This window comes from Onychostruthus taczanowskii, unplaced genomic scaffold (genome assembly GCF_017590055.1).
Source record: "Onychostruthus taczanowskii isolate IOZ18803 unplaced genomic scaffold, ASM1759005v1 scaffold1, whole genome shotgun sequence".
NCBI lineage: Eukaryota > Metazoa > Chordata > Aves > Passeriformes > Passeridae > Onychostruthus > Onychostruthus taczanowskii.
This window is the reverse complement of record NW_024496525.1, coordinates 24,652,895-24,675,332: the sequence shown is the minus strand read 5'-3', so window position 1 is coordinate 24,675,332 and position 22,438 is coordinate 24,652,895. Positions and strand designations below refer to the sequence as shown.

Genomic DNA, 22,438 nt, shown 5'->3' with positions numbered 1-22,438 from the left:
GCATTTTTTACATATATGTGTACAAACACACAAATATTTAATATTGGAATGCGAATAATGGATTAACATAAGACATTTTATTTCATTAATCTTTGATGTAACTTAATTAGACTCTGTGTGAACACTGCTGCCGAGACATGGCATTGTGAATTAGCAACTGGTGTGTAAGGACAGAAGCAGTGGCATTCAAGAGCAACGAGTCAGAAATTACTGTAAATAAGAAACGGAGAGAAAAGCCATCTGAGTTATCTGTTGCAAGGAAATGAGGCCAGCTTTTGAAATAACAGATTGCCACCAAAACGTAACAGACTGAGCGGCTTAGCCGAGACGAACACATCGGATGTGTTTTGAACCGCACCTCCCCCAACAACGCCACCAAAGCCCCCTGCGAGGACAGTGTCTCCCCGCAGCTGAAGTGAGCGGAGGAACGCGCCCCAGGCAAGGCAAGGTGAACCGGGCACATGGATGTACCTACCCAGCACCCTCGCCCACTCCCGCCTCACGACAAGCAAGCCCTTGCCAGGCACCTCCTGAGCCGCGATAACCCTGCAGGCCGTGCGCCTTTCCAGCGACCACCAAGGCTGCTTTAACTTCAGTACACGCGGCCTCTTCGACCTCCCAGGAGCCGACTGCGTTCGCCGCCCCCTCCACGGCCCCGGCCAAGGGCGAAGGCGGCACCAGGCGCGACTCGGCGCCCTGCGTGCACCGGGAGCCGCGCCACCCGCGCCCGTGCTGTGGGGTCCCTGAGCGCGGTGAGCCGCGGGCCGCAGGCGGCCACAGCGATGTGCCGCAGCTCCCCAGCCCGGCCGCGCCGCCGCCGCGAGTCCGCACGCACCGCCCGCGCCTCCCGCGCGGGGAGGCGGGGGCTCAGCGGCCGGGCGCCGGGGCCCTGCGGGAATCCTCCCGTCCCCGGCTGTGCCCCGCTGCTCCCTGCCCCGCGGCATCCCCCCGCAGAGATATTCCGCTTCCCGTCCCGCTGCCGCATCCCCCGCGCCGGGCTGGAGCCCGGCTTTCCCCCGGCCGTCGCTGCGAGTGGGTCAGCCCACGGCCGCTCCCCCCTTCGAGTGCGATGGAACGAGCCCGTAACGCCAGGAAGGGCGCCATGGCCCCTCCCTCAGGTGATTGCCAGCTCCAGTGGTCAATCAGCGCCTTCCCTTACCGCTGGGCAGCCCAGCGCCCGCCCTCCCGCGGGGGTCGGGGGTCAGCGGGAGAGGCGGGCGGGAATGTTTACAAACAAGATCGGGGAGTAGAGGGGCCGGGGGGAAGACGGGGGGCGGAGCCGGCGGTTGGCGCAGCCGCCGAGCCAATGGGGGCGCGCGGCGCTCGGCGGAAGGGCGGGGGCGGCGCGCGGGGAACGTTCTCTGCCCGACGGCCGCCGGGGCTCGCGGGCGCGCGCGGCCAATGAGCGCCCGGCCCGGGGAGGGAGGGGGCGCGAGCGCCTGAGTCGGAGCCGCTCCCCGCGGCGCTGCCGCCTCCTCCCCCCGTGCCGCTCAGCCTATCCCGGCCGCGCTCCGCTCCGCTCCGCTCCCCGCTGTCGGGCGGGGAGGGGGACCGGAGCCCGGGGGAGGGGAGGCGCAAGGACATGGGCTGGTTCTGAGCGCCGGGGGAGGGAAGCCGTCGTGCGTGTGCCTCCCTAGATTTTAATAACTGTTTGTTGTTGGGTGGTGTAGGTCTGGGGTTTTCTCACCTCCCCCCCCTCCCCACCCCTCCACCCCGTTTTCCTACAAGGCGGAGGGGGGAGCGGCAGACCCCAGCGCGCCTGCATGGCTCCTCTGCCCCGGAGCGCCCCTGGAAAATAGAACCCGTCTCGGGCCAGGTGACATCCCCCCGCCGCCGCGCTCACACTCACGGGAGCGGCAGGGCGGGGGAGCCGCCCGTGAGGACATGGAGGGACCCTCGGGGGAAGCGGAGCTGCCGCTCCTCACGGTGAAGCACGAGCTGAGGAACGGTGAGCGGGCGGGCCCGGGGGTCGCGCGGGGGCGGAGGGGCACGGGCGGCCCGGGCCGAGGAAAACACGGCTGAGCAGGGAGCTCCGAGAGTTGGCTGGGAGCGGTAGGGAAATCTCAGTGGCGGGGGCAAAAGGAGGATGAGCTGGAATATAAGGGCAGGAGCGCGTACGATGAGGGCGGGGAGGGGGCCTTCTCTTATTTCTGAAAAAAGTAGTTCACTTCGACTTCTGCTCCATGCCTGGCTCCCCTGTCCCACTTCCTGGTGGTATTTGACGCTTTTGAAGGACATAAAGGGTAGCCAGGTTCTCTTATAAACATTATTTTGTTTTTGTGAGTTGTGTGTTTGATCGACTTCTATGGCTGTACTGGGGGGCCCGGTTTGTTCCAGTCCTAAATGAAGTCGTTTTATGTGACAGCTTTTCTGTGACCTCGGTGAAATGCCGGAATTGTAGGGAGGGGAATGTGCCAACACGTAACCACAGAGTTGTCTGGGTTTTCAGTCCATGAATCTTCCTGTAGCTCGGTAGTTACTTGACGACCCTCTGGAGAAGTAGTTCAACATGTGAAATATGTATGACCTTTAAAGATACAACAGAAATCCTCCATTGTCGGTTGTTGTGTTGGGGAAGAGCTTTATTTCTTTTTAGTAGGGATTCTCTGCTTCTCGGAAGTTTCCAGGCAACTTGAACACTGCAGTAAATCTACATTTTAATGTCAGTTTAGAAGAGCGTATAAAACATAATCAGAATGTGTGTTCTCTGTATTGATTAACAATGAAGGTGCTGTTAACCCATGTCCTTCATTCCTTTTCTGTCATCATCTTTTTCTCCATGATGAAGTGAGAGTAAGCATATGATGCCGTTCACTGCAAAAGTTTGGGAGGGCTGCTGCCCGGGTTGATGTAGTTGACATTCTCGAATGGGCCGGTGTGAAAGGCGGGTGGTGGTGCTGGGTCTCCTCGGCGTTGTTCTGCCTCCCGCCCCGCTGTCCCTCGGTGCTGGGAGCTGCCCCGGAGGAACACGGCTACCTCCGTGTTGGCGGGGGGAGGAGGAGGAGGGAAGAAAAAAAATAAAAAAGGCGGTGTCTTGATAGCTACAGAAACCGAAGGGACTGTAGTTTCCTTCTTTCAAGAAGCAAAAGAGCTGTTGGAAAACATAGTTGTCTCGATAGGTGTTGCTGCATTTAAGTGTGGAAGAGGAAGAGGTAAGGGGAAAGGAAATGAGACACATTTATTCAATATATTTACATAATTATGTCTCTTTTTTTCCATATTTCTATTATAAGGGTTGAGAACACATATCCCTGAGGGGTCATAATTTAAACATAGTTTGAGGAATAAACAATGTAGCATAATAAGCAACTTTGATTTTAATCTTGATCATATATATAGCTGTATGAAGTACCAATTCTCACTTTTAGTAAAAAAATTCTCAACCTTGTTTGTCTTTTAAGCTTCTGAAATTCAGTTTAGTAGGAATAAGTTGCTTCTCCCCTCCTTGTTCTCTTCTCCATATTCAGTGTTTAGAAAACTCTGCTTTCTGAAAAATGCTTTCTAGCAATGACTTGTCTATTTCTGGAGCACTAGGGTGGAGGAGGGAGCTGCTCTGTCATGTACTCCTGGGAGACTCCTACTCCTGAAGGTGTCAATAGTGTCATTGCTATGCAAGACGTATGGAGATACTGGTTCAGAACTTGTCTATACAATGCACAGAGATACAATAATTTGAGGAGAAGAGTTGCAGCCAGCTTCTGTTGATTCAGAAATATATAAAGGTATAGGATCCTTTGGATGTTCAAGGGTTTTTTTGTACTGAGTCTGGTTGTGTGGATGCTTAGCTGCTGACTAGGGTCAACCCACCACATCTTTAAAGCATACACAGCATGATTATTTAATTTTGCTTCAGTTTGGGAAAGAGAGTGAGAGGACAGACAAGAACTAGAATTTGGAGCCAGCGGATCTTTATTGTTCCTAAATATGTTCTATATCATGAATATCTTTTATTGTGCAATTTGTTTAGATTCCACTGTTTCCCTCATCTCTGTGTTCTTTCTTTGATGCTGTTAGCTCTGTGACTAATTTAACAATTTAGAATTCAGATTGAAAGTAGCTGTCAGTTGGCAGATGAAAAAGAGGTCAGTCTCCAGAGTGCTATGAAAGAATTTACTATTGTAGTAGAAATAGTGGCTTCTTTGAGAAGGGAGTATCTTTTCATATTTTGGAAGCTGTTACTTGAACCCCATGGTAACAAGCTGACTAATTCAAATCAACTGAATGCAGGTAAACCCACAGTTACACTTTGCATTTGCAATTACTTGGTCTTGGATTGCTTTAAAAGTATTAAATGAGTTAGGGACAGGCATTTCTTATGGTCAAATGAGTAAGTGAACATACTTTAGAATCTGAATTTAAGATGAAATGAGGATCTTAAAGAACGAAACAGATGATTGTTGTTAGCTCCAAGCAAGTATGGAGGCATATGAAAAGGCATTAAGTTAGAGCATATGCAGTGCTGTTGCTACATAGACCAGCTGATTGTTAACCCTGTCATACCACAGCTTGGCTTCTTTTAAACTTTGAAATTACAATGCTGGCTTTGATATGTAGGGTCAGGTTTAATTTTAGCTTTATATCTCATAGTCTTAGAGCCCTGACGTTCCTCTGTTGTACAACCAAAAAGTAATTGCTGGAAAAACATCACTTGATAGGCATGTAGATTGGGTCTGTGATAGGGAAGGAACACTTGAGTGCCTCTGTGTGATAGCATGTGATGTGCTCTGTTACAAATACTGGACACTGCTCTCTGTGTATATATATATATATATATATATGATGTTCTGCGGATAAGACAGAGCAGTGACTTTCAGGACACGTGTCATTTAATAATGATATTCTTCTAATTGTATTTATCAAGTTTTTTTTCTTTTCCTAACACCAAACCGTTTTTGTTCTTAATAGAAGGCTCACAATTCAGCCACTTCAGAATAGTTACTGTCTTTCTTGTCTCCCTTTGGGAAGGAAAGTGAGTCTTTGGGGAAAGTGAAATCTCTTTTCAGGAAGTAGAAGCAAAAATATGCCAAAGTTGAAATTGTAGGAAGTGTTGGCTGTCTCTGATTCTTACTGAAACTCTCCAGTGAAAATAATAAGAAAATGACGTTTTCTTTAGTATTTATTTCTGGAATCTTGTAAAGGGAAAGGTTTTATTTTTTTTGAAGGCTAACTTTCAGAGTTAATGCAACTTTTTGCAGACCTTAGAAAATGCATATTGTTTACACTGAAAAAAGAACATTGCTGCATCTTAACATTTCTGTTGCTTGGTAATGCTTCAGAACTGAACAATGGCAAACATAAAGTCTATCAGAGGAAACATTTTACGTGATAGAGAAGGATATGGAAAGAGAGGAAAAGGTTTGTGATGTCAGAAGATAAGAAGGAAACAGAACTGTTAAGAGTGAGGTTTCTTCCCCACCTCCTCTTTTTTCTGGAAAAAAGGATCAAAGGATCCTTAAGTGTGTGTGAGTGACTGGTAGGAGGTTGCCCATCTTGTGGCATGCATGTGAACTCCCTGCTTTGCCCAGGGAGAGGCAGAGATTACCAAATCTGGGATCTTGAAGGGAGCTTGCGATGTTCCGTGAATGTATGGACAATGGGCTCTCTATATACATTGTTTGTTTTGCTTTACAAAAGCAAAATGTTCTTTTCCTTTTAGCAAGTCTGTTTTGAAGAGGATACTGGATTTGTTTTAATGTTACCACAATCTTTGGGTTAAAGAACTTGCTTTAGTTTGCGGTTTGCCAGACATGTATCAGAAAAGGCGTGTATAGCCCAGAAGTTAATGTAGCAATAGCCTGCAGAACTCCAAAGGCACAAGAATTTGGAACTTCCACTTGAGTCAAACGTATAATTCATTATGAAACTATAAAAGGCTTCAGAAAATACGTAGGTGGATTATCTATAGGGTTTAATATTGCAAATTCTTAGTTATACCTTCTTGAATGGGATCTCCAGTTAGAATGTTCATGTGACGTTCTGGGGAACTGTGAAAATTCCTGTGACTAAAAAACATGGTGGATCATGCACTGAATAGTGAATTCAGGCTTCACTGTGGAGGTACATCTGGCACCTGTAGAGTACTTTATTTTTCCTATTTTTAAAAGGAAACTTTATGAGACTTACAGAAAATTTAATTTTAAAAGTATTTTTTAAGACCAATTTATTTTTTATTTTTATTTACTTACAATATGCAGGTATAATATGCTAATATATTTTAACATTACATAATAAACAATATATTATATATAATATAATAAAATAATATCTAATATGTTAATATTAGCAATAATTTTGTATATTGTTTAGGGATCAGGAGGTACTAATAGTTGGCTGTTTCAAAGCTTGGATTGCTTTTGCTTCTACTTTTCTCTTTGAGCACTAAAGTATATGGTTTTTCTTGGGTTCTGGAAACTACAAAGAGTATTTTAAGTTTATTAATCATTTTTAATACCGCTTAAATCTCTGGATTTTACTCTTTACACAATCAATATTTTCTAAAAATTCTTTGTAGTCTAGGAATTCATTGTTATTTATCTTCTTGTACCCTTGATCATGAAGGACAGCTATTGATCTTTCTTGGATTGTGGGTTTTTTTTTTCTTTTTTTTTTTTTTTTTTTTTTTGAGTGGGATTTCAAACCTGGCTAAAATGATCTGTACAAGGGTCTGGTACCACTGATCATTTTGCTGTCATTGTTTCAGTGTTGTTCTGTAAAGTGTCTAATCTAAATGAGGACTAATAGATGCAGTCTTCATTGTCATCCTGGTTATTAGCTCTGATCCGGTGTATTCTAAATGTGATGGTTGAAAAGCTCCTGCTTGATTGCACAAAAGAATTAGGAGTCTTACATGCCATGTTAATACATATTAGAATTTTATTCAGAAGGCAGTTCAAAGAACTCTTGCTGGAATTCCTCAATCATATGACAAGGCCTGGGTATCTGAGGATGTTTCCCCAATATATTTTTCATGTAAATATTTCTGTTGTATCCCCATCATTGCATAATTTGGTTATCTTATGGTAAACATGCTCTCCTCCCCCCTACAGAATCCCAGCAATGAGGTTGCAGGTTCTACTGAGATTTCTTTGCTTCTGACTCAGTCTGTAGATAGGCAGACTGGTTTGTGAAGGACTCACTTTACATGCAGTCAGTTTATTTAGGTTTCTGTTTTGTTTTGGGATCTATTGTGACTGTTTCCTCTTCTCATTTTTCTGGACACTTGTAAATATTTTATACTGTCTTGGAGGTTATAAAAGCTTTACTTAGGAGAGGATAATTCTTAAGTTTCCTTGTTAATGTCTGCATAACCAAATATGTAAATACTTTCCATCAACATGTAAGTTATCAGTTGCTCTTTTTTTGTTGATAAATTAATTTGTATTCTGTGTTACTTTTCATGCTGTGTCCAAGGTGCCTGTGACTGAATTTTTATAAATTATTTAATTCTATTTAATTCATTACTAATGATAGAGAAAATTAAAGTTGATTCATGTCTTGTACTTAGATATAATTTTTTGCTTGCAAAGATATGCGCAATCTTCAGATATCTGATTTTTTCAACTCTGTTCAGCGTTAGATGATCTGTAGCAATTGTATTCATTAGCATCTTGTATAATTACATTTTGTTTGGGTTTTTTTTTTTTTGCAATTATGGTGACGTAGAGTGTTGCTACACATTAAGTTTCTGGGTGACCATGGAGGTGCCTCAGGGTTCAGTCTTGGTGACCTCATAGTGATTCAGCTCACAGTAATGATAAACCTCATGAAGTCACCTCTGTAAGAGAAAAAGGGCTGCTGATGAATGCAAATGGATCTTAACATGGAGCTTTTTCCAGTTCAGACTACTGAGTTTGTGTCATTAATCTCAGATGTTTGGACTTATATTTAATTCAGCTTTCTAGATGCAAGTAATATCTTTGGTGGGATAGTCTTCTATCTTCTATTTTCATGATGATAAACACAGTAAGAAACTGTCATTTCCACAGCATTTTATACTTCTGAATTTCCACATACTGTATTCCATGCAGTACACACGTGTGCTGTTATACATACATGTACATACATACATGGATATATACCATGTTACCTAGTACTTCAGAGGTCTTTGTTATCTTTGGCTGTGTAAAGTTTGGCTTCCAAGCCTTCTAGAATGGGATCAGCAGCTTTGTGAGAGCTTGAATTTTTTCCAAATTTTTTTCAAGTTTTAATTTTTTTTTTTCTCAGCTTAGCTGGTCTTAACGCTTAAGCATGTAATATTCTAGAGAAACAGCAGTTGCCAGCCCAGTTACCTCAGCTGATACCCTGGAGTTCAGAGCAACATGAACAGCGTATTCTTTTCTTTGAGAACTCTGTGTGTGTTTTACTTTTGCTTTACGTTCTTTCTTTTGCCTAAGAAAAATATTCTTAAGAAGTTATGGTTTTTAAATTCCACTTTAAGCTTGTAAGATAGTACCCTGAGCTGATTAAATGGTGCTCTTGTTCAATGACCTGACACTTACTCGGTGGCAATGGTCTCTCAGATTACAAGGACTTTAGGATACTTTTACTTCCTTTAGAAATAGTTCTAGTTGCTGTAACCAGTAACTTAGAGTAACTCTATATAGCAGATAAACAGTATAACATATGCATTTTCTTCAGTGTCTAATAAATAATAGTTGCATAGTTTCTGTTGCATGGTGTTGGGGGTTTTTTCCCCACCCAAAAGGAGTTGTGCACCCTCTCTGCTCTGAGTAAGGCATAAGCATACAAGTTATAAAACAGCATCTGTTCTTTGATGATGTGACTCCAGTAGATCTGTTAGGTGAGTGGGATGGGCCATTCTCTGAAGTAAATGTTTAAGATCAAATTGATACTGATACTAGATATTGCAACCTAATATTTGAAGTATTGCAGAATGTCTTCTGTTTAGTTTTCCTTCTTGTTTTCTCTGTTCTTAAAATTGCCTGGGGTTCATTGTTCTGCTCAATGAAACTGAAGAATTTGTCTTGTGTTGCAGAGACAAGTTTCGACTTTCAGACAGAGCTCAGTCTAGCTCAGTAGGTGAAGCTCTAGCTTTGTTTGTCTGCTTCAAGACCTGTATACAGTAGAGTCCAGAAGCAGAGGACAGAGCACATGTTAACTTGAAAACAAGTGCTGTTGAAATGTTATTTCTCAAGATCATAGAAGTGCAATTAAAAGCTTATAGAATCATTGCACAGTACCAGTTTGCACAGTTCTTAGTTCAGTCTTGGCCTTCTCAAAGTTCAGGTGTAGTGCAGATGACAGTCATGTCTCTTACATCATCTGGAGATCTTCCATCAAGGAGAACTGGTAGTCTGGATAGACAGACTGCCCTGTTCCAGGGGACTGAAAATGACAGCACTGGTCTTTGTGCACTGGTGTTCCTGCGTGTACAGGGAGGCTTGTCTTTGCAGTGGTAGTATTTCTGGATATTTCCTTTCTTCCTGTCTTCAGAGGTGATGATGGTGACTAGTATCTCTGTTTCCTCTTTATTTTTAGGGATGCTATGATGTCCTGGCCTTGCTATTTGTTTCTGATTTGATGTGTTATCTCTTGCTGTTGCCCTCAGCTGCATACTCTCTTTAACCATGTTGGTTCAATGCTGATTGATGTAGACTACAGTAGAATATTAGTAAATGCAGGATTCTTACAATTGTGCCAGTATGCAGTGAGCTATTCTCCAAGGGGATTTGTTAGCTTTTTTTTCCCCCATTATGTACAACCATCGCCTTTTAGTGTCATGTGTAGCTTCATGCAAGGGGATTTGTTAGCTTTTTTTTTTTCCCCATTATGTACAACCATCCCCTTTTAGTGTCATGTGTAGCTTCATATTGTTTGTGGAGAAACTCTCATCTTGTTGACTTGGGCACTGCTTCTCTTGCTGTCCAAACTTTTTTCCATTCCTTGGTGCACTTCTTCAGCTGATGTGTCCAGACACTTGAAGGAAAAAGTGCATGGAGAAGTAAATTTTCTGTTTCTGAAACTGCTTTCTGTTCACCAATGTACATCCCATTGCAGTCTTTACAGATAGGCTGTGCATTCTGCACAGGCAATTGCTGGGTTGGGTTCTGATACCATTTCCAGCACAGTGATGTCACTGAGGTGTGAGAAGCCTTTCACTGGTCTGTCAGTCATAGTAGTAGTAGTGGTCTCATTGCAATCCTTTAAAAAACCTCACTTTTGGAACAGTTTTGTAACTGCAGAGAGCATCCCTGGTGAAAGATCCTCAAGAAATGGTCATTTAGGTTCCTGGGAGTGAGTGGTCAGTAGAATAATTGATCATTTGAGATTTATGCTTCCGAAAGCAGGTTGAAGGAAATGTTGGAATGACAACTTTTATCCTGGAGAAACTGCACTTCATCTCTGCTAGAATGTCAGAGTGCTACACCTGCTTTCAGCAGATGAAGACAAAGGACTGCTCTAGGGGTGTTATTAGAAAAGGGCAGAAACAGGCTCTTCAGCTTGCTTTTCTTGCAGTATGACTTCAGAGATGGACTGAGCACTGCAACTGAACCTCTTGGAGCAAAACCATTGCCATGTGGCAACATTGGGAGGAGCACTTTCTGGGAACTGTTCATCTTTTCTTACGGCTTTGAAGATTTGTTATTCCTATTTTTTAATGAAGGATAACTTTACTTCTTGCTTTATAGGGAGTAATTGTGAGAAAGTTTGTCTCAAGTGTCCTTCATACTTGTGTGTGTTATGCAGCATCCTTTAGCTGTCTTGTGGGATGGCTTTTTTCCTCAGTATAATGTAAAAAGAATGAGGTGGGTTTTGTTTTGCAGTTATCATATGTAATTTTCTCCTTTTATTATGAAAATAATATTAAAGTAACCTTCAAGACTTTTTTTTTTTTTTTTTTTTTTTAGGATAAGGCCATTAAGCATCCTGAGTGGAAGCAAAAATCAAATTAAGGGGAGAGTGCAAAATTACAGCTTACATTGAAACAAGTACATGATAATTCAAATTAGATAGCACTCAGCTTTTTATTGTGTAGCTTCATGAAAGTGGAGAAGGTTTTACTAATGTTATTGAATGTGAGTTTATGGTGCAGTTTAGATTAATGGATTGAGTTTTAAGACTGGATTTCTTTTTAGGATTGCAGCCAGCACTGCAAATCTTCAGCATGTTACTGGAGATGCAGCATTTCTCTGGGTTCCACTCTTCCTATTCAGTTCCAAGAATATGGTAGGATTAAGTGACTGTTTTACTTTCTAGAAGGGTGTTTAATTGAAAAGCCTTCTGGTGACCCTCTTAAAGGATATGAGGTAGTAAAACCTTTCTGGAGTAGTCCATTGTGGAAGATCCAAATTGGTGGATTTTGAAGTGAAAACTTTCTTCCCACCCCAGGTTCAGCACTTACTTAGCTGGTATCCAAAGAAGTTCTGTGTCCTGAATTTCTTCAGTGATGTCCACTCCTTCATTAAAAAATGGATACTCTAGCCCTGGTCTCTTTAGAATAGTCTGTGACTTCTGATGTCCCTGGCAGGAAAGACAATGTTTTAAAGCTGTGTATATTGAGTACCATTTTCAGTACTTGTTAAGAAGAGTAATATGTAATATTAAATTGCTTGGAGACAGTTTACTTTCTGTGACAGAACATACCCTAATTGTATAGACACTAACTCAGTCTAGGTTTGCCTTACTTGCTATAACTCCCTTATTAGCACAGGAGTGTGACTTCCGTACTGCTGTCTTAAGCAGGGACTGTGATGTAGCTCTAGCAGGAGTATTTGTTCTGTTTGCAATCAGAAGCAGTACAGCAAGCTTCAGTTCAGCTCCTGTGGTGGAGATTGACTCACTTGCTACTTAATGCTGCATCCTTAATGGTGCTTATGAAGCTGCTCAGTAAAGTGGATCAGGGAACTGACCATTTATGTGAATTATCAAGCTTAGTTACTTTTTTGTCTTGCTGCTTTTTATCCTGGATCATTTCAGTGGGGGCTTTTGCTGAATGGTTTGTAGTCATGTTGATGCAAATGGATGCATAATAGTATGACAGGAATCAAAGATGGAAAAAAAATGGCAACTGCTTGAGGCTTTCTTGTAGGAGTTCAGGAAAGGAAAAAAAAAAAAGGCAATAAACCAACCCTACATAGTCCCTTTTTTTCAAGCAGAGGTCTTTACATCTCTGCTTAGAAAAATGTATGTTAGACAAAATAAGTACCCAAAGTGGTATAATTTGTATAAACATAGAACCTCCTGCTTCCAGACTGTGCAACAAATGACACAACTTTGTAGCAGCTTAGATTTTTCCATACTTGTGAGTTATGCAGCCTTAAGGTAATTTCTACTTGGTGCTAATGGAGAGTCTTTAACAATCCTGTGTTAAATGCATGAACAGCTGTTGGAGCTCTGTCATCCCACACACTATAAAATCCAAAAAAAAGAGTATTCAGGGTGCTAGGGCTAAGAGATGGCCTGATTGCTGTCTGTAGCTATGTGATTGGAGATTACAGACAAGGTGGAACTGGACTCTTTTCAGAGGTGCCCAGTGATACACTGGAAGATGGTGTATACAGACTAGATGGGCTTCAATTAGTGTGATTTTATACCTTTGGGTACACTGACAGCAGCAAGAAAATTGCTTTCCCTTGCTTTTCAAGTTGAATACAGTGTGAAATTGGGATGTCTTCTCAGCACTGCTTATTTAATTCAACTGCTAGCTTGGTTTTACTGGGGCGGTAGTAAGATGTCAGAGTGGTGTTTTGGTGTATTACATATCTGATGTGATTTTTTTTCTTTTCAGCAAATCTGACAGGCCATGCAGAGAAAGTTGGCATTGAAAACTTTGAGCTCCTGAAAGTTCTTGGAACAGGGGGTAAGATGCACTAATTTTAAGTTAAATGTTGGAAGCATTAGTCTTATGTATAATTTTGTTTTCTTGCTGAGGTTTTGGTAATTGGAACATTCTTTAGGAAGATAGCACTTTCGTATTGCATAGCATATTTTTTTCAATTTTTTTAAATAGATATGCAAAATTGGAGGTCACATGTTGTAGCACAGCACTTTTGAAGATGCAGTTTTTTTGGAAAAAAGAAAACATATGGTTGAAAATTTGTGACAATTTAATATAGTTTGTGAAAAACCTAGTCTGTGTTAAGACATCGTCTTGATAATTATGTTAAGTTTTTAGAGTTTGAGAAAAAAACCAGTAATTTTAATACATTATTGAATAAGATGCTCCATTTTTTAACTAATCCATTTTAGGGTTGCCGTTGGCTCCATAACTCTGTCCTAGTCAGATCCCAGTATTTTTTAAGACTGATAATGTTCGTTGCTGTATTGTGGGTTTCAGTACAATGTTGAGGATTTTTAGCATGTTGTAGGATTACTGATGGTCTTGAAGAAGAAACCTTTGTTTCTCCTTTGCTAAAGGGACACACAGCCCCATATGCAGACAAAAGTAATGACTTTTATTCTTTTTAGGGTGTTTATGCTTTTTTATTCTTTGGTCAATACTAAGTCAGATGCATTGTTGAGTAGATTGGGGTAATCATGAATGTGGACTATCATCAAGGTCTCCAGAAGTTTTATGCTAGTTAAATTATATTAAAATTTTGGGTGTTATCAGCCTTTAATAGCTGGCAGTGAGGCTGTAATTCATATAGATTCTTTTAGAAATTAATTAAGCTGTTAAATCACCTGAGAGGATAGTTTTCTGTTTCTGAAGTAAAGTTTTTGAAGTTTAAATTTAACATGCTAAAAAATTGAAACCTTGCTGTTAAGTTTAAATAGTTAGAGGTAGATAAAAGGAAGCTTTAATATTCATAAATAAATGTTGCATATTCCTAGGTAGAAGCAATCATGATTTTCTGAAATAGTGTGAATCTGAGTGGGGTTGACAAAAATGAAATTATAAACAATTATACATTTATGTGAGGGTGTCTTTCTCTCCTGCTGATGGAAACATTGGCTGGATTTGTAAATTTTTTGGATTTTGTCTCTGTTACCTTTGCCATTGGTCTGAGATCACGCTAGTATTACAACTACTGCATTTGGGGTACGAAGTAAGTTGGTGGTTTCATAAGGGTAAGTCTTCAAGTTCAGACTAGTAGTAGCCTGAGCTTCTCTTGTCTTTAGGCAGTACCTCTGAAATAGCCTGTCTTACTGTTTAGCAATTGTCAGTCATTCATTGCTACTTCCCATGCCTTCTTTTCTTCATGAACAGATTGGCCAAATTTTTCTTGGCCTGGAATACTCTTAACCATAGCAGGTAATTGTTAGTCTTGCAGTGCAAAGCTATTCTATTCACTCAAGTTAACAGGATAATTTTTGAGGGACCCCTTTCAGAAAAGGCTGCTTCAGTGGGTTGACAGTGGGGTTGATCCTGTGTGTGTGTGTGAAGTAAAAAAAAAGAAGTCGAGTAAGCATGCCTGTCTGACTTCATCCTGTTCTAGTAGTCTTGCTGCTCCAGAAATGTCTTTTGTCTAAGATAATCTACTCTTTGTCTAATATAAAAGATTCCTCAAGCTTTAGGATTCCAAGGATTCCTTGGGTATCCTGGAATGGCATTTGTAGGAGGAGTAGTTGGCATTTGTTGTGTTGTTTGGTTTTTTGTTTTTTTCCCACTTTTTTTGATGTGCAGTTCTGCTCATAGCCTGAGGTTTTTGCTTCAGAAATCTAGACCATGAGGGCAGTCAAGAAGCTTTGTTCAGTCTCAAGCCTATGATAGCTAAGACTCATGCACTAGATATGTCAGAGGTTGCTGCTTGCTAATTACTGGATGGCATTAAATGCCAATGACCTGATCAGAATGGAGTAGTTCTCTTTGCTTTGGTAAGTGACCATCTGTCTGCTGGCAATGTTTGCTGCCACGCAGAGTTGCTGAAAACAGGATTCTGAGGAGGTTGGACCTGAAAGAGGTCCCTTAATTGCTTGGCCCAAGACACAGTCAGTTATACATGCATCACCCCTGGTGGTGATTCATTCTTAAAAGCCTCCAGTAGCACAGATTCTGCAACCTTCCTAAGATGTTCTTGCTGATGAAGTTTAATTTCCTAACTTGAGAAACATTCTGGTCACTGCTATAAGCAAATAGAGAAAAGCCACCTATACTCTGGCAGTGAAAGCTTTATCCTTGTGTGAGCTGTAACTAATGCTCAATAAGAATGTGATGCTGTTTTAAAATGCTTTACTGTGGAGTTAGGCAGCATGCAGTGTTTTCAAACCAATACTTAATCGATCTAATGCAAGGAGAATGTGTTGAAACCTCACAGTTACATTAAGTGATGACTGTAGATGCTGTTGAAACTAATGACAATATTTTAAATACAATATTCTACAATGAAGCAACTGGAACAACCACAGAAGATACTTAAAACATGTTAAATTAAATGATACCTTGCTTAAGGATATGTAATTGTGATAGTTTCTTACAGACTCAGCGGTGATTCTTTTCAGGTAACAGCAGTGAAGGTTTATTTAAATCTTCATTTTTATGCTTTAAGTTTTAAAAGTACAAACATTTAAGATTATTAGAAATAGTATCTGTGAGTGCTGATTTTTCTCCTGTGGAAGCCATTTTTTGTTATAACTTTTTTCATGCTATGGCTAAGCACAATTTCATACTTACTATTTTCTTTATTTGAATTGCTTTCTTACATTCTTTTGTCTGCTTTCTTCTAATATATACACTCAATTGGAAGCATGCTTGTTATATTTTGCTTTTTGGTATAAAATTATATCATACTATATGCTTTCTTCTTTTGACCTGAGTCTCAGTGCGAAGACAAGAAAGCAAAAGCCTGAGTTGGGTCCTTTTATGTTGCATTAAGGGGGTAGTAATAGAATAAACTTATTAATTGAAGAAATCAGTAGCACTTTACATCAGTAAAATGAAAGACATGACACTGTTAATGAAGGTATCAATAGTGGACTTGTTGCTTTGGAAACAGTTACTGGCTTGACTTCTGACTGGCCCATGTTCTAGTCAGTATCCTGCGTAGTATATTGAAAATTGGGTACATCCTTTTCTCTTTCTGTTACTGTTATAGCCTTGCTAATAAGGAGTGTTCAGATTTCTTGTCCATGTCTGTGCATCCAGCTTGTCCCTCCTACTTAGTTAAAGCTTTTTTCCCTGTGACAAAGAAAACTAGAGTCTATTCTGTAGAAGAAGGTTACTTTTCAGCAAAGTAATCTAATTGCTTCCCAAAGCCGGGAAAGGAACAACAGGAGAAGGTGGCTGTGTTGATTTATGCACGCCCACCTGGCTTATTTGCTTCATTCTTTGAAAATGTTTTTTAACCACTTGGCTTATTTGCTTCATTCTTTGAAAATGTGTTTTTAAAACAAGAAAAACACTGTAGAGTGCATTCTGGTTCATACATTTTCCTATCAATGGATTATTCCTCTTTTTATACTGAACTTTAATAAATGCCACTTTAGTTCTCTCTTTCAACTGTGGTTAAAAAGAGACAATACAATTGGTTCTTGAGCATGTGCACTTATCCATTCTACCTTTGGCACTACAATCCACTAATGAAGACTAACAATAATGATAAACAAGAATCTATCTACCATATATGAGAGAATGTTTTGTATGTGCTCTTCTGGATTTAAGTGCTTATGTGGGAAGGATATTCACCTTATATGTAGAAGATCCTTAGTAGCTGAAGGATTTATTTGTATGAAGGGAACAAAATTAGTGGGATGAATGTCAGATTTAAATAACCATCTCAAAAGTCTTGTTATACAAGAAGATATAGTGAAGTTTCATCTAAGAGGTCAGAAAGTATTTTGATAAGGTTAAGGCTGTGAAATGAAGTTAGTTCCTTCAAAGCACATTGAAGAAAATATATTCTCTCATAAAAGGAGGAAAAAGAAAGAAATGGGGATACTGTGCTCAGCAGAGTGAAACAGAATTAGTGAGTGTCTAAAAATAATTCCAAACTCCAATTAAATATTTTACTTCAGTTTCTGCTGAGGACAGCTAGAATGTATACTGAATGGTAGGTGGGATGGCTAATTGGAGACGGGGTTTGGAAATGAAAAAATTGGTTTTCTGCATGAAGAACAGACTGAAAAGAGGGGGCTGTGTTCAATCCAAGAGCCTGGACAAATTTTTCCCTTTCACACACCAGAGAATTCTGAAAAAATCTGTACATTAAATTGGAGATCAATAGCAAAGATTCTTATTGGAACTAATGCCAGAGAAAATAGCAAAAACAGCCTTACATTTAAGAAGGAAAGGAGAAAGTAAGATGATGATCCCAGGCAGCTCTTGGTTGTTCTGACTTCATCAAACTTTAGTGGTGTGCAGTACCTTTAAAATTTTTTTGAAGAAAATTAATTACCTTAAATTTTTTAATAACTAAAAACTAATGGTATCAATATCCAGTGGTAGATTGTCTTGCATTTGAGAGCTCCCTTCTAAAAACTGACATCCTTTAAAAATTAACAACAAAAAAAAAATTAGGCATGTATTGTCTACCTTAACTATTTACTGTAATAAATTTACCTTAAAAAAACCCCCAAAAGTAAATGCTGACATAAAGTACATTTTAAGATGCAACTTACCCTCTCCTGTCACTTTTTGCCTTTCATATTAATCATCACTCACTTGTTTAATGGGAGAGAGAATTTATTCTAGGAGTAAATAATAATGTTGAAAAAATTCCACTAATGATTCTTGCCTATCTGAGATCTAAGGAAAGATGACAGAGAATGCCTTGTTTTTAACAGATTGGTCATAGACAATAAATTGGAAATACTTAGAATGCTATTATTTGAGGTTTGTTATGGTTTCTGTTTGCTTTACCCCTCATTTTTATCTGCTAGAGCTATATGCTGTTGTAACTTTGTCATATCCCAATTTTCAATTCATATGGACTGATACTAGCACAGTAAGAGTTCTTCCTCCAAATTCCTTAGGCAGATTAAATCTAAATCCAAATTGCAGAGCAAAGATGTCATTAGGCATATGTCGTGCAAAAATACAATGAAATTTATTAAAATCCTTAAATATTTTGTACCTCTGAGCCTTTTCCTTTGTAGTCTCATGATTATTCTTACACTGACAGTAAAAAAAGTGTTTTAATAAAGAGGTGTTGTTTATATAAGCACTTGAAAAGACTAATTTAAAAATTATGGATGCAAGTGTAAAGTTTTGATGAATTTAGGAGTCCACAGGAACCATCCAGCGTGCTATAAACAATAGAATGGTGCTCCTTGTTCTCTGTAAGAATCAGCTGGTGTGATGCAATGCCTTAATGTGCTTGCATTTGTACAGAAAGAAGAAAGAAGCAAAGAACACTTCATAGTTTTAACTCATTGTCTTTCAGCAGGTGTGTATTTTAGACTGTTCTGATGACCTGCTGAATTGTTACTTAGAATGATATGTATTACTATGAATATAAATATTTATATATATAATTATGTTTAACTATACTTATATGTATGCTTATATATATACTTATGATATATTACTATGAATTTGTATTCATGGAAAGGGCAGTAGTAAAAGGGAAGTTTTGGCACCCAATTATATTTTTCTATCTCACTAATTGAGTGCAAATTTGGTATAAATTGCTGGTGTGAAATCTCTTAGTCATCATAACAGCTGATAACCATTCTTTAAATTTTTATTTTATTTCTCTTAAGCTGTCAGATCAGTGTAACAAAGTTTGTGTCTGTGTATGTAGTTTTTCTATCACTCAATGTGTATTTTCAATGAATTTGGGGAGTGAGTATTTGGTGATTGTTTGTTTCATTATGGAGCATATATTGCTGGCTGAATATTTCTGCCTGGGCAGTAGATGAGATGTGCATGAGATTTTATGAGAATGAACATTAAAATGTTGCTCTTTGAGAAATTAAAAAGGCTTTACTAAAGTGCAGTTTTCTGGTGAGAGTGTTTCAATTAGCTTATGTGCTCTCTCCTTGCTGCCACTCAAATAAATAGCTTTTGCAGTGTTGTCTTTTAAGTAAATTTCTTGTGGTTCTATCAGAGATTCTGATGTTGGATATATTATGAGTCATTTGATTAAAATAGTGCTACTTAAGATTTATTCTCATAAAAGTGCTGAGAATCGTCATCATTCTGTCAGTCCTTTTCAGATTCCTGAAGAAACAATTTGTACCATGGCAAAGTTTTGTGTTGCAAAGTCTTTTATGGCAACAAAAGTATAGTTTCTAGAGATTCTTGCAGTTGTTACTGTAACCAGATAATTTTCTCTGATACTACATGAAAAGCTGTAGTAGGTACTGCATTCTCTCACCTAAGATGCGTTATTATATGTTTTTATAAAATGTGATTAAAGGTACAGGTAGCCGACCGTTACAGTCATGAGGCTTTTGTTCATTTTAATTGAACTTCATGTTCTCCAACATTTCTGATAAAATTCCCATTCCCTGGTGATGAGTAGCTGATGACCATTCAGTCTTGCTTATGTATGCTTGAGATCTCGTAACTGCAAAGTTGGAGAATGCAACACAAAATGCAAAATCTTGAAAAAGGCTGTCCTGCATATCTCACAACATGGAAAGATGTCACCTCTTCTGACTCTATTTGCCATTCTTGAGAGATATTTTATGAAGACATTTTATGAAAGCTCTTTTTGCAGATAATGAGTTCTGTAAAGAAGGGAAGCATGATTCCTTAGGGTACAATGAGTTAGGTAAAGAACTCCTTAGGAAGAATTGTTCAGTGTATGAGCAGTGTCAGTTCTGTATACTCACTGAAGTAGAACTCAGATCTAGGAAAAAAGCTCACATTTCATTTGGTAGTTAAAAACTCTAAATTACCCATCTGGAAAAAATCCAGAAAGAAATCTGCAGTTACACGTGATGCTTATTGGGAGCTCTGTATGCTATAGCTTTCTTAAAGGCCAACTAAATTTGAGTGTCTCACCTCAGGACTGTATACACTTGTCCAGTGTATTTTCAGTTTTGAGATATTTCTCTTTGAGAAAGTAGTGTGAAGGTAATTACAAGGGTTGGACAAAACAATAAGCTGGTTAGTTTTTCTGTCTCATGATGGCTTAAGGAGAGGCTTGCAATGATGGTTTCCTTAGTGAGCTTGTAGCAGCCTACACTTTGGGGTCTGCCTGAGCCAGAGATTCTCTTTAAAGTTTGGCAACACTTGCTGTGCTTTCCTCTCCTTCAGGGATTTATGTAATCTTTTCTAATTCATCTGCATTTTTGACAGCTGCAGTATCATGTAACAGTAGTTCCACAGCTTAACTGAATATTTGTTTGTGTGCTTTGCATAGTTTTTAATGCTGATACCTAATGTTTTAATTTGTTGCCTTAGTTATTTTGTTTCTGAAAAAAATGAAAATTTGTTCTTTACTGACCTTCTTAGAGTTTTTCATTTTTTTCTTCTTTAATTCTCTGTGAGAATCTTCTTAAGTACTCTACTTCCTCAGGCAAAATAAAACATGGCAGTATGTTTAGTACCATTCATGTTTAGAGGATTTCTTTTATACTTTCCTAGTGTTTTATACTTTCTTTTTTCTGATGGGAGCAGGGTAGTTGGGGACAGAACAGAGAAGGTACCAAAACAGTGTGCTTCATTCAAGACAGGAGCACAGAAAGATTTCTACCACAGCATAAGGGTTTTCTGGGTTTGTGTTCAAGGTGTGGGTACACTTGTGTCATTTCTTCGTTACTTTCCTTGAAGTTTCTATCATTCTATTTGGGGTGGTCTTTTGTAACTTCAGGTGTTTTTCTCTCCTCAGTTCTAACACTATGTGCTGTTATGGTACTTCACATGGATTACATGTTTACTATTTGAAATTTTCTCTGCCATTTCATTTTTTTCTTTTACTTAGCATTTTGATACTGTGGTAGAGTTTTTAGCAGTCAGCTTCAATTTCTGTTGCATTGGATAATTTACTAAAACAAGCAAATTTTTTCCCTCACTTTTTCATATATGACTGAATCAGGCAGGATGAATTCTTGTGGTGACTTGCTGTCTCTGAAAAGTCTGAATGTTTGTTTTTAACCTTTTAGCTTTTTGTCTTCTAATAGCTCTCAGTTTTTGAGAGGATTCCCTCCCTTTGCACTCGTAACCTTTTAGTGTTTTAAAGACCTTTTCTGTAAGAGAACTTGTTAAGTACCTTTATCTAAATCAGTCAACCATTTCAGAGTTCCTTTCTCCTGATTCTTTGAGCAATGACTATTGCCATCTACAAAAGTAACATTTGTTTCTTCACATTATGTCCTGTTGTGTCTACTACAGAATCACAGGATGGTTGGGGTTGGAAGGGACCACTGGAGGCCACTTAGTCCAACCCCTCTGCTAAAGCAGGTTAACCCAGAACATGTTGCATGGAATTGTGTGCAAGTGGGTTTTGAATAGCTCCAGAGTTGGGGACTCCACAGCCTTTCCAGGTAGCCTGTTCCAGTGTTCTGTCACACTCAAAGAAGTTTATCCTCATATTCTTATGGAACTTCATGTTTTCCAGTTTGTGTGGGTGGCCTCTCACCCTGTTGCTGAGCACTATTGAAAGGAGTGTGACCCCATCCTCTTGAGATCTGTCTATAAAATATTTGTACGTGTTGATGAGATCCCCTCTCAGTCTTCTCCATGCTAAAGAGGAGAAGAAATAGGCTTCTTCTTATTTCACATAAGAAATGCTGCAGTTCTCTAATCATCTTTATATCTCATTCTTCATAGAGGGATGCCAGATTGTTCAAGCATGATTTCCCCTTGGTGCATCCATGTTAGTTATTCCTGATAACCTTCTTATAGGTGTTCCATCACCTTTCCAAGGATGAAGGTGAGCTGCTTGGCCTATGGTTTCCTGGGTCTTCTTTCTTGCGCTTTTTGAAGAGTGGTGTGGTATTGGCTTTTCTTCAGTCCTCAGGAGCCTTTCCTGTTCTCCATGACCCTTCGAAGACAATAGAGAGTGGTCTAGCACTAACATCTGCTAAATCCCTCAGCAGTCATGGGTGAATCCCTCCAGGGCTCATGAATTTGTGGGTGTCAGGTTTGTCTAACCCTATCTTCAACCAAGGGAAAGCCCCCAGGGCCTGGGATTCCTGAGGACCAGCCTTAGCAGTGAGTAAGAAGCAAAGGTGTTTGGTAACTCAGCTTTCTCTGTACCTTTTGTCACCAGGGCACCTACTTCATTGGGCAGTGAGCCCACATTTGCCTAAGTCTTCCTTTTGCTACTGATATCCTTGAAGAAGCCCCTCTTGTCCTTGATATCCCTTTCCAGATTTAATTCCAAGTGGACCTTTGCTTTCCTTGACACGTAGCTGCCATACTCTGACAATATTCCTGTATTCTTCCTAAGTGGCCTGACCCTTTTTCCACATTCTGTAAACTTCCTTATTCTGTCTGATTTTTGCCAGAAGTGCCTTGCCCATCCTTTCAGGTCTCCAGCTCCCCTTTGCTTAATGTCTTATTCACAGGGATGTCCTGATCCTAAGCATAGAGGGAAGTGCTACTTGAATATTTACCATCTCTCCTGGACCCATCCTATCTTCTAGA

General features: G+C 39.9%; 2 protein-coding genes across 2 annotated transcripts in view; one reads left to right on the top strand and one right to left on the bottom strand.

Moving 5' to 3' along the window:
- Positions 1–591, bottom strand: part of DGLUCY (D-glutamate cyclase) — a 52,157-nt gene extending 51,566 nt beyond the window's left edge. The window contains exon 1 of the mRNA XM_041398034.1: positions 476–591. The gene's annotated coding sequence lies outside the window, so the exon portion shown is untranslated. The remainder of the gene's footprint in view (positions 1–475) is intronic.
- Positions 592–1,367: 776 nt separating this feature from the next.
- The window catches only part of RPS6KA5 (ribosomal protein S6 kinase A5), a 69,876-nt gene continuing 48,805 nt past the window's right edge, over positions 1,368–22,438 (top strand). The window contains exons 1-2 of the mRNA XM_041416125.1: positions 1,368–1,948; positions 12,749–12,820. Of these exons, the coding sequence (XP_041272059.1) occupies positions 1,885–1,948; positions 12,749–12,820 (136 nt within the window). The 5' untranslated portion in view covers positions 1,368–1,884. The remainder of the gene's footprint in view (positions 1,949–12,748; positions 12,821–22,438) is intronic.